Below are 12,214 nucleotides of genomic sequence, written 5' to 3'. Positions count from 1 at the left end.
AAACATTTCTGAAAATATACTGAAACGTAAAACAAAAATATCGAGGGCATAAATGGAACATAAAAAGAATGTTACTGAAACCAATTTTTTGAAACGTTTCATTGGAAACGTATTTTGGGGAGGACATCTTGGGCTTCTAGAACGTTACCAGAACGTTGCATGAATTTTTTATGAAACGTTTCAAGAAAAATGGAAACGTTTCTGAAACATGTCAGAAACTGAAAAATGTTTAGTGGGTTCAGATATACCTAGAAAATTGTGAAAAATAATTGATATGTAATTGAAAATTTCAAAGTACGTATTTGATTGTTCATATTTAATTTCAGATTTAATGTAGTAGTTATGTGCGTTTCTAATTAGAAATTTTAGAACTGACCTGGTCATAGATAAAAGAGTTAGACCTGAGCTGTTTTCTTTTACTCATGATTTCGGAATCATAACGCGTTACAATCCGAAATCTAGCAATATGATTGGTTTCCATCGGATCCTAACACGTTATGATTCCGAAATCATGAGTAAAAGAAAAGGGCTCTGGTAAAGTAATACAGTCCCCCCTCGTATCTAAAGCCTTCAAAATGGCGACCTCCTTTATTAGCAAGTTTGCGCATCTTGACACTCATTCTCCCTACTCCATATCTCTGGTCTCAAATCATCAAAAAATTGCAAGGCTGATGCTGTCATTGACGTCAAATTTGTTAATTTGCAAAGAAATATGTCGCGATGTATTGCTATTGCACTAAGAAGTCGCGAATTCAATGCAGACACGTTCAAGGTAATTCTGGTCTTTTAAACCCTCATTCAATATTAAATATGTTTGCAGTTACTGTCTTGTATGCGGACTTGTGTTGATGAACCATCATCACCTATCATGTTTACCTGCACATTCAAATGGTATCTCAAATCAGTATTAATTTATCTCTTTTTCAGTCTGATTCGCAGTGATAATAAAATTCCTTATTGATCTCATTCATTGTACTGGAATGTTGAAATGAAGTCGCTACCCCGGGCCATACTATGTACGATAGGACTACTTTTCATATGCTTTCTATTTATATTCACGAATCCAATAAACAGGGAAGGTGAGAATAATATGGGATATCAATTAGGTATGCTTCGCTTTGTTTTGTATTGGTAAAAAGTGTCTTGTGAAACACTGGTAATTGCAAATTTTGTGAGCTTTAAAACTTCTAACTTATACATCATGTGACGTAATGTGTATCGCAAGTTTTGTTGCATTCATTACAGAATTAAAGCTAATTTGTTACCAAAAAATAATTTCTTGGATTAACAGTAATTTTTCATTTATGGTCATCTGTTAGCAAAAGTAACTTTTCGTTCAAATAGTAGCAGCAGTAGATACAGGTACTAACAAATTACACTTAGTTATTAACTTTGAGGAATGATATTGAAAATTTGTAGGAGCATGGCAGTAGACATATTTTGGCATCTTTTACTTTTAATTTTAAATCGTTTTTATTATGATAATTTTGAACTGTCTTTATTAAATGTATTTTCATTTTTTTTCCAGAATTTGTTCGTGTTTGTATTAAATTTTGCACTGCTTATATAATGGAAATTTCTTTGTCTTTCTGTTTTACATTTGTTATTGCTTTTTTATTTGTCACAGTGATTAGTTTTTAATTTATCTCGGATCTGAAGTCTTTTATTGCCCTTACTAGAGTACTGGTTCGTCAGACTCTGCATAATATTGCATCATAAAATTAAATATTGAATTGAATTAATCTCCTGTAGATATCTAAAATACTGTAATAAAAATTAAAATAAATACCATTCTCTAGTCTTAGTAAATTACGCACATATTATATAGGTATTTATGATTGTATCCTAATAATTTATTCCTATACAATATAAAAACACAATAAAAGATTACTACTATTGACAACCCTTCTATTGTATTACTGATTTGGATATGGTTGTTGTTAAATTACTTTGAAATGACGAAAAATGTTTTAATTTAACAGTGTGTTGTATAGCATCTCCAGAAAAATCGCTTTTATCAATTTTAGTTAAAGACGTATTTACTATTACATTAAATAACAGATATTCATGAGTTTAAAACTTCAGAATTTATTGTAATAAAATGATTTGATATACGATTAATTCATTTATCTGGAATCATTTTTCAAGAGATTCTATTTCCAATCGTGCACCATTATTACCAGACCTAACCTTAGCCTATAGTAACAATGTAAATAGTAATTACAGATCTTTATAATTTAACTTGGTAGAATCTAAATATTAGAAGAGATAAACATACTGAGATAAGCATCCTCAGGTGTCTCTCTAAATTTTTGTTAAAACATATTTAACAAACACTGCTTAGCTTCTGCTTCATATTTGTAGACCATTTTTTAATCTCATCTCTATAAATAAGATTAGCCACCTGACAGTTTTACAAGAGATTGTATAATAAAAAGTATTACATAGGATTAAATGAATTCTTGACAATAAAGATTAAATCCAGTAAAAGAATTACATTTATAGCACATTAACAACCTCATCAGATAAACAATAACATTTTAGCTTCAATTAGTGATGGGACTACTCGAATGAATTATCGATTATCGATGATTATCGATTATATCGATTATGAAAATCTCTCAAGATATCTCGAGTGATCATATAAATTCATTCAATTATTCGGAGACGAATGACGCAAACGCACTGTTCAAGCGAGGGTGAAGGTGTTTCGATTGTTACAACGCTCTAACGAGCTACAAAACGCTCGAGATAAGATGGCCGAGAGGATGGATGAGACAATCGAATATCACCGCATAAAAAAGATATGCAGTAATTTTATGAGTTGCATCGCACGGTTTTGAAGGGCACTTTAGAAGGGAGCTTTATTTAGCGAGGATATAAATTCATATGAATGAAAATAATACAAAAATTATGTTTTCTATATAATTTTTTTTTTCAAAAACCCAAATGGATCTCTAGGCGGCGACTACTCATTTTAAACACATGCTGCTGAATTACTCAACTGACAACGAAGAAATGCCGCAATCTGCAAAAGTCATGCATTCCTAGCGTCGACATGTTTCGCATATAATTTGGGATAGGTTGGAAATTTTCGAAGTGGACTTTCGATTATATATCATTCGATTATAAAATTAATTATGGTAACCTCTCGATTATTTAATTCATTCGTTTATTCCCATCACTAGCTTCAATGAAAACATAATACATGATCAGAAGTGGACATTTTTACATACCTTCTTAGCTATGAAAGAATCTGCTCCAATATTTATTTAAATATAAATAAAATTTCATACTTTGGTTATTTAACAACATTTGTAAATAACCTTTTCTGTTATTAATGTTGAATTAATGTTTATGCGATGACTCCATTTATAAGTCCATGCATTTTTACAGTTGGTGTAGTGGGATGGGAGTTCAACACAACAAGAAACACTAGTCAGTACATTTTAAGGAACAATTTGACTGCGGTTGTCATGCCTGAACGTGTCTGTGATCAAAAATCATTGTTAGTCATAGTAGTTTGTACGGCGCCAGGGAATTTCGAAGAGAGAAATGCTATAAGAGAAACGTGGGGTAGCGAACGATACGTCCTAGGTAATAATGTGTCCTTATATTTTTTAATCGGAGAGACTGGCAATTATTCAGTGCAAGTAAGTGTTTATTAAATTTGTATAGCCTCTTTATAGTTACACATATTAATGAAGAAAAGATCATTTTATTTATAAAGTGAATGGAACTCATCTGTTTTAGAACGATGTGCTGTTGGAAAGTAAACAATACGATGATATAATACAAGAACGTTTTGTCGACTCATACAATAATCTGACCCTAAAGTCCATCGCAATGTTGAAGATAGCGACAAGTTATTGCATCAACACGACAAAGTATCTTCTAAAAATAGACGACGATATGTTTCTCAATCTGCCGCTCCTTATTGAGATGCTCCTACGGAAAAATACAAATGAAAGCGTACTTCTTGGGAAACTTATATGCAGAGCCAAACCGATAAAAGATACTAGTAGTAAATGGTGAGTAGTGCTTACACGGAATACAGTAAAACTGTGGATTATATTTGATTGCTCCATCTCATGTAGTTACCAACATTTAGGACTGATTGATGTTTGAAGGTTTGGAAGAATTATATAAGTACATTAAGTGATATTATTGTTCGTAAAATAGCTGAAAGTTTGAGGCAAATAGATTAAATTTAAATGTTTTTGTAGGTATTCTCCGAGATATATGTACAAAGAACAGATATACCCAAACTACTTATCTGGTACCTCATATCTGATGTCTTTAGATGTAGCTGAGAAATTGTTCACTGCTGCTTTATCGACGCCAATTTTTCATCTTGAAGATGTCTACCTCACAGGTATGCTTATCCTACAAATAAAATGTCTTTTTATTTTTTTGTTTAAAATGTACAGGGTCATCTATTATATAGGGTGTAACTTCAAATAAGGGTCATATTTATACAGAGGTTCCATTGAACCTTTAGAAACACACACCATAAATTGGTTTTCTCAAATTTACAAATAACTGTACACTATGCACACAACCAAAACTAATTCTTCATCCAGAAAGTTTTGCCGAATTAACGTTACTCGTTTGTTTTTTGCCCACTTAGCGCCTTGTTGTCATATCACATCAGGTGGATTGAAATTATGAAGTTCACTTAAACTGGGACTATATCAGAGGTCATTGGCACTAAAGTAACTAAACACAGTGCTTTAAAAAAATGTAGTAACAAATATCTTTTATTAAAAACTTCGCAATTTTTATATTTTTTATGTTAAAAGCAAATCCTAAAGAATCCGTTTCCAGGAATGTGTGCGAGGAAGGCACAGGTAAGACCCTGCAGCCACCCGTTGTTTACCTACAGTCGGCAGCGCAACGAACCGTGCGAATTCAGAAATCTCATCACCATCCATCACTTCACACCCGAGCAATTAAGGGAGACTTTCAGAGCGCTGAAGGACCCCCACCTGCCTAAAAGGTGCGAGAAGTACAAGCCGACGTTTAATTCGCACAGCTGGCTGTTAGGTAATATCCTAAAACCCGGGAGGGTGCACAGGAAAAACAGGTGCGAGTGAATCGTTAATGTGAACATTCAGCAATCATAAATTTTAGCATGGGTGGTTCGCATCCATTTTTCGGAAGTCGGCTAACACATATAATAGCGAGGTTCTCATTTGAATAGTAATAACGATATTTTCCCGGTTTCTAATCCAGTAGGAATTATTATATGTGATAGTTTGGAATAAATTTTATCCTTAGGCTGATTAAATGCTACATAGAGGTTGTTTAGGATGGGGGGTTAGATCGGTGAAAGTAATTTTTTTACATTTCGGGGTATAGTGTCTAATTTTTTGCTTATCTTACCTAGAAAATTTTAATTTGCAGTAAAAGCTGTCCCAATGAATTTTCTAAAAGATAAGGTAATCGATTTTCATATTTTTGCCGTAATAATCCATGCACAAGCATTTGGCAAACGTGATAGTGCCTTTACTTTTTCAAAGAAAAAAACCGCCGACTGCTTTTTAAATTTGTGTTAATGATTCCAGGCATCAAAGGTAGAACAAACTGTACACGTAAGAACAACCGACATTAAGAGGATGTTTAGAAGGATTTTTATTAGAATTTAAGTGATCACATTTCTAGTAATGTCATTAAGTACCATAGCTTCATATCAAATTTGATGCGTTGCTATTTTAATAGGATATTAAGATGTACTCTCTATTTTATAATACTCATTCGAACGGTATAAGTGTAATATAAAAGGAATATGTCCAGTGCTTGAGGGTTGAATGACCTTGGATTGTTATGGATTCATCTGTAGGCAGACGCGTCCTTGTTGAAAATTAATACTCTACGTAAAAAAGCTTGTGTATCGTTAAATGTTGAACACATTTGAATTTTGTCAAGTGTGCCCCATCTCGGGAAACTGATACGTGAGAGAGATAGGAATATATAGGAGGATATGAATATGTCAGACAAGGATAAACAATGCATCCTTGAAGTTTTATTGCAATCGTGCAATTTTCTTTCAATAGTAAAAATATCAGTCAAGAATTAAATAAAAAATAATTTATACTTCGTCAGCAGAAACGCAAAGCTTTAATATACATAATTTAACAGAATGTAAAATTGTAAAAAAAAATATTTCCACTTCTTATTTGTGGAAAGGCGAAATGGGCGGTGACTATTAGGCGCTTTCATTATAGCCATCTTTCTCTATCGCATGGATTTCTATGACTTACTTTATCGCTCTCACGTAACGGCCGATGAACCATGGGGACTTTCCGACCCTGTATGTATTTTGAATGGGTCATTTTTGAAACGCATGATAAGTTAATTTTCTCAAATTCCGTCTTGATTTTTTAACATTTTCTTTTTCTGTAATTTTTGTACCCCTTAACGGGTTAGTGTAGCTTCAAACAACAGCACATTCTCATAAATTGACTGAAATCTAGAATAAATATATTAAAACAAAGTGATCACATTATAAAGCCATTCAAATTTCAAAAAATATTAATTATTGAAAAACACTCGAAATTTTTTTTTAATGTTCCCATTATGACTATTAGTTGGTTTAAAAAGGTAACAACACGCAAAACCGATCGGAGCGCACATACAAGCGAGTTGGGGAGCTGCCCAGTATGGGCGTAGACGAGAGTCTAAATACAGTTTAAAAAACAAATTATAATGCAGGCAGCTATTCGATTTACAAACAAAAAATAATTTTAGTTCATTATTCTGGAGAATACATACCCCTAAAAAACAACACTAAATGGGAAATTTTGGAATTTGATCTGACAACATCGTCCTGCCCGCTGATCGCCTTTTCTTAGGTTGTTCAACTCTCAAGCATATTTAGATGAATTGTAAACTACGTAATTTATTGAAATTGATTGGATATTAATTTGCTTCTAGTTTGAAGACGGCACTCGTGATAAGCGTTATACTAATAAAAGTTTAAGCGGCACGTACAAACTAATGATGGGTTTATCGGAGGCCTAAATTGGATTTAACTCCTTAACCAACTATGTCTTATATTTCCATTTAGTTCATTTGGTAAACCCAACATTGATGTGACAAGGGATGGACAACTTTCTTAGGGGTAGTTTTTGGAGAATGGGACATTCCGTTATTATTTATTTATATATTTATGGCATTTTGTGATTTTTTTTATTATGCAAGTAGTAAAATACAATAAGAACGGTGTTCATCCAAAAGTGTGAGATACAAAGAATAGAAAGCTTTTTTCTATTAATATGATTATGTTTCGTGATGAAACGGAGGTTATTTGAAAATAGCGATGAGGACAATTTGGTTGTTGGAGCAGACAGTACTTAATTATGTGCTATGTGATAATTAGTGCTTTAAATAAATTTAATAGTAAATTAATGTAAGGAGCAGTGCCAAATCGTGACTACAAGTGGTAAAAAAAATCCTTATAATTTTTCGAGTCGTCAAGATGAGTAACTCTCACTTTCATTGTAGAATATGGTCTGTTTTTGTTTCCCTTACAGTTCGTTTGTTGCACCAAAAGTGCATAAGTATTTAGTAATGTAAGGAAGCACATATGTGGTGAAAGTGGATGTTGATGTACTTTATTTTGGTTCGTTTTGGCTCTTGTGAAATGCCTGCCGAATGAGGAGTGTCTGCAACAAATAAATTCTCACCTATCCGTTTTACAGTTCATTATAGAACTACTACTTCTACTTTCTTAGTTACCCGAAAATTAGTGACAATTATTATTTTTTTTATATTTAACAGTGCCTTTTTAAATGTGTAAATAGGAACTTGAAAATTAGAAAGTTTTTGTTTATATTTTTTTTTGTAAATAACTCACGATTCTTTAGACTTAGACATATAGCCTAAGTTTGACTAATATATTTTTTTTTCTCGTAAAAAAAACTTTATAGTGCTTTCAAGGACATCATATAAAAAAATCCATGTCTGCAGCTACATATCAATTTTTCCCATTCCATATCACAAATTCTATTTACTTTGAATCGAAATGTGAGGATGAGTTTTTCAGTCTCTTACCGAAATGTTTAAATGTCTCTATTTAATTTCTTAACAGTTCATCTTGCATAAAAAAGCTTTTTAAAATATCAATTTTTCTCCATACTTTTAGGGGTTTTTCCGTATTTCCTGAAAAGTCAGACAAAAAGTACTTAAGATGTTTAAGAGAGAAATTGAATGGTAAAAGCAGCATTTCATTAACTTATAATACATCAGTGTTTTTCATTTATAACTCTGTTTTGTAATTTCGATTAACTTTTTTATTCAAACACATGAAAAAGTTTAATTTTTATAAAGAAATTATTAATTTCATTCAGTCGTTTGTACAGTTTCTCTGTTATAACAAACATATTAAAAAAAGATATACAGTGAAATTTCTCTTAAGCAGACATCACCCGTTGTTGATTTTGTGGCAAGCGGCATCCATCAGAGAAAATACTTTGTCATACATTAAAAAATTTTTAATAATTGTTCAGAACGACTTGTGGTAGGTTGTTCTTTAGTTCGATGCAAAACCTCTGCCTCAATGACAACTCTCCGTGCAGTTCATGGATGTCAACTTCCTACACCTGGTTTAAAGTTGTTTCCTCTTAACGATGATGGATTCACGAAAATGTTGTTTGGCAAGGATGTCGATGATTCGGAAAGCACCCAGCTTCTCTAATGTTGCATCTTGCTTCGCCATGTCTGCATAGTCTTCGAACATAAATTCGTCCATTTAAACAACTTAGAAGCAAAATTTCGTCGCAAACAAAACAAATATGAAACACTCGATTTGGTCATGACATGACAGCTCTGTTCATTTGTTTCACTATTCCTCACAGCATGTCACAGATGCCATTGCATGGCTAGATTAGATGCGTGCAATAGAGCTTTTATCACACAGTTGTGGATAAAATCAATGTTTCCAACATCGTGTGTAGGACATGAGTTGGTAAACACTTATCAGAAGAGAAAAACGTGTTTATTTTATTTCAAATAATTTTTTGCGTTGTCCTTAATAAAAATTACTTAAATATCAGTCTTTGGGTGTCAACGAGATAACATTACGTTTTTGGACAAAAATTGCTCCAGAGTCAAAATGGCTCATTTCCGACTAGGGGTTTATATGCAAAAATTTTTTAGCGCGATGTCCTCTATATCCCCCTCAAGTTTGGCAACAACTTTTTGAAACACCCTGTATATGTAGATATGTACATATTTAAATATCACTCATTTGTTAAAAGATAACTATCGTCTATCAAAGTTCATTTTATTATATTGTTTTCAAAATGCACTGAATTCTTTTTTCGTGGCTTAACTTGTCTGTTTTTTAAAAATGCCTTTTATGGTTTGGATATAATTTTAACTATGCGTTTTTTTCATTACTATATCGGATTGCCAAATTTCACATACTGAGCTTTTCTCTATTATATACAGGGTGTTACGAAATTCGCGGACACGGACTATGGGGTCATGTTAAGCTTGATATAAGGTCATAAAAAAATTTCTCTATCATTTTTCAATCAGACCAATATTTTTCTAGATACGGCAGTTTTAAATATCCAAAAATAATAAAAATTTTCAATTTTCAATCATTTGATAAACAACTATGACAAACGAATTGTTCAAAATTCCCACTACCTGCTGCTAAACATGCTTCAGTACGTTGTGCTACTGCTCGAACGGAGTTGCGTATCATCTCTGGCGTTACTTCTTGTATTGTTTGAAATAGACGGCTTTGTAACAATTAATGACAATTAGCATTATCAGTACTTTGATATTCGGTACAGTAAAAGTACCTGTCAATACAATCTGCAAAATAATGGGCTACAATTATTCAAATCGTAAATATTATAATATATTGATGGCTCTCGGAGCTTCAAATAATCGTGCAGGTGAAGCAGTGCAGCTATACGCTATGCGGCATCCTTTACGGCGATCCATTTGCTTGGCCACCTCGTTCTCCAGACCTAAAGCCATGTGATTTTTTTCTTTTGGGTCTTCCTAAACACGGTGTACAGAACACCAGTGGCAAATTTGAATGCATTGCAGCTATTTCCTATTTCAATCAGTACAGCAAATAACATCACGGATGATACGCAACTCCATTCGAGCAGTAGCACAACGTACTGANCCACCCCCCGCGTGGGGGTAAAACAAAAGATCGAATTATGGGGCCCGTCTTTCGTATCATTTGTCGGGTAGTGGGGGAAACAAAGTACTTCATGAAGTGGATATCATTCCCCGTCTGCTATCGGCAATAGGGGTGGTTTTACCCCCACGCGGGGGGTGTTTTTCACCTTGAGCATTTTTAGGAGGGCATTCTTGATGTTACCCTTGCCATGTGGAATTCCGCCAATTTTTACCCAGATTTTGGTGACCATTTTTTCTGTTTTCTTGTTTTAGGGGTGGTTTCCACCCCTTCAGTAGGGGTAACTGATCAGAATCTGACAGAAGAACTAATTATGGGGGCATGTATTTCATTTCATTTGGATTTATAAGGAAGAGTGGCACAAAAAAGGCAATTCATGAAGGGAACATCATTTGCCGCCAGTTTTCGGCAATAGGGGTGGTTTGACCCCCATGCGGGGGATGTTTTTCACCTTGAGCATATTTGGAAGAACATCCCTGATCTCTTCCTTGCCATTCAAAGTCCCGCCAATTTTTACCAAGAATCAATTGACCATTTTCTCACGTTTCTTGTTTTAGGGGTGGTTTCCACCCCTTAAGTAGGGGTAAGTTGGACAAATATTGGAAAAATCGAATTATGNCGGTACAGTAAAAGTACCTGTCAATACAATCTGCAAAATAATGGGCTACAATTATTCAAATCGTAAATATTATAATATATTGATGGCTCTCGGAGCTTCAAATAATCGTGCAGGTGAAGCAGTGCAGCTATACGCTATGCGGCATCCTTTACGGCGATCCATTTGCTTGGCCACCTCGTTCTCCAGACCTAAAGCCATGTGATTTTTTTCTTTTGGGTCTTCCTAAACACGGTGTACAGAACACCAGTGGCAAATTTGAATGCATTGCAGCTATTTCCTATTTCAATCAGTACAGCAAATAACATCACGGATGATACGCAACTCCATTCGAGCAGTAGCACAACGTACTGAAGCATGTTTAACAGCAGACGGTGGAAATTTTGAAGAATTGTTGTAAGTCGTTTGTCGTACCTAATTGTTTATCTAATGATTGAAAATTGAAATTTATAAATTTATATTTTTATTATTTTTGAATATTTTATACTGCTATATCTCGGGAAATACTGATCTGATAGAAAAATCATAGACACTTTTTTATTACCATATCTAGCTTAATATAATCCCACAGTCCGTGTTCGCGCAACACCCTGTAAATATCAATAATATGTTTTTCCTTAATGATATGCCATTTCTAATGTAGGTAAATTAACTACAGTCAATAATGTTTAACACTTGACTATAAATGATGCCGAATAAAAAACATAAACCCCTTGCCATTTGGGCTGCAAGAGAAATACAACAAATCGTAAATCGTTCATGTGTTTCACCGACATGCAAATATAAAAACAAGTGCCATTCGGCCATATCAAATTGGGAAACAGATTTTCTGTTAATTTCCATTTATTGGAGTGTTCTCTCAACAAAAATTATAATCATTGTATTTTATTGGTTCCGTAAAATTGTCTGTTCAATAGACATGGCTGTTTATTAGAAGGGTCCGTTAATTGAGATTTCACTGTACATTTTTCAATTTTCAAAATCCGCTTAAAATTATCTTTCAATTGATATTTAGCCGAAACGATTTTTAAAATTAATTAATAATTTTTAGGATGCACTTAAATAGTTTTTCTTGAAACATTTTAATTACTTAATAAGTGTTGAAATTGTCCCACCTTGTAAACGCAATTACACTAAACTAAAAGTGCCGGTGTAATTGCAAACTTTGTGGCTGCATGTGGTATAATAAAAACACATTTACGGAACAGATTAATCAGGATGGATACGGGCAATCTGCGCTAAACTGTTAAAGTAGGTGCAGTAAATTTTAGTAATACAAACAATTTTTAAATAAGTTTTGTAAACACTCGCAATACATCGAATAACTAACTGACCAGTGCCGCACAAAATATCCAAACATATTTTATGCCACTACAGAATTTAAAATCAGCTCTTGAACGAAAGTATGTGCTTCTTAGAAAATTTTAGAT

At 33.4% G+C, this 12,214-nt stretch overlaps 1 protein-coding gene across 4 annotated transcripts in view; it reads left to right on the top strand.

Annotated features, from left to right (window-relative positions):
* Positions 1-680: 680 nt before the first annotated feature.
* The window catches only part of LOC108908134 (beta-1,3-galactosyltransferase 1), a 29,197-nt gene continuing 17,663 nt past the window's right edge, over positions 681-12,214 (top strand). For 2 of the 4 annotated variants that reach the window (XM_018712066.2, XM_018712065.2), the window contains exons 1-5: positions 681-772; positions 928-1,106; positions 3,397-3,653; positions 3,754-4,031; positions 4,227-4,375. In XM_018712066.2, coding sequence (XP_018567582.1) covers positions 989-1,106; positions 3,397-3,653; positions 3,754-4,031; positions 4,227-4,375 — 802 coding nt within the window. In that variant the 5' untranslated portion in view covers positions 681-772; positions 928-988. Of the gene's footprint in view, positions 773-927; positions 1,107-3,396; positions 3,654-3,753; positions 4,032-4,226; positions 4,376-4,827; positions 5,087-5,567; positions 6,195-12,214 lie in introns of those variants that run through there. The other 2 variants (XM_018712064.2, XM_018712063.2) reach the window with 2 other exon arrangements.

Source organism: Anoplophora glabripennis, unplaced genomic scaffold (genome assembly GCF_000390285.2).
Source record: "Anoplophora glabripennis isolate ALB-LARVAE unplaced genomic scaffold, Agla_2.0 scaffold254, whole genome shotgun sequence".
In the NCBI taxonomy this organism is placed as follows: domain Eukaryota; kingdom Metazoa; phylum Arthropoda; class Insecta; order Coleoptera; family Cerambycidae; genus Anoplophora; species Anoplophora glabripennis.
Note: the sequence above shows the minus strand (reverse complement) of the source record. Positions and strands in the feature narration are given on the sequence as shown.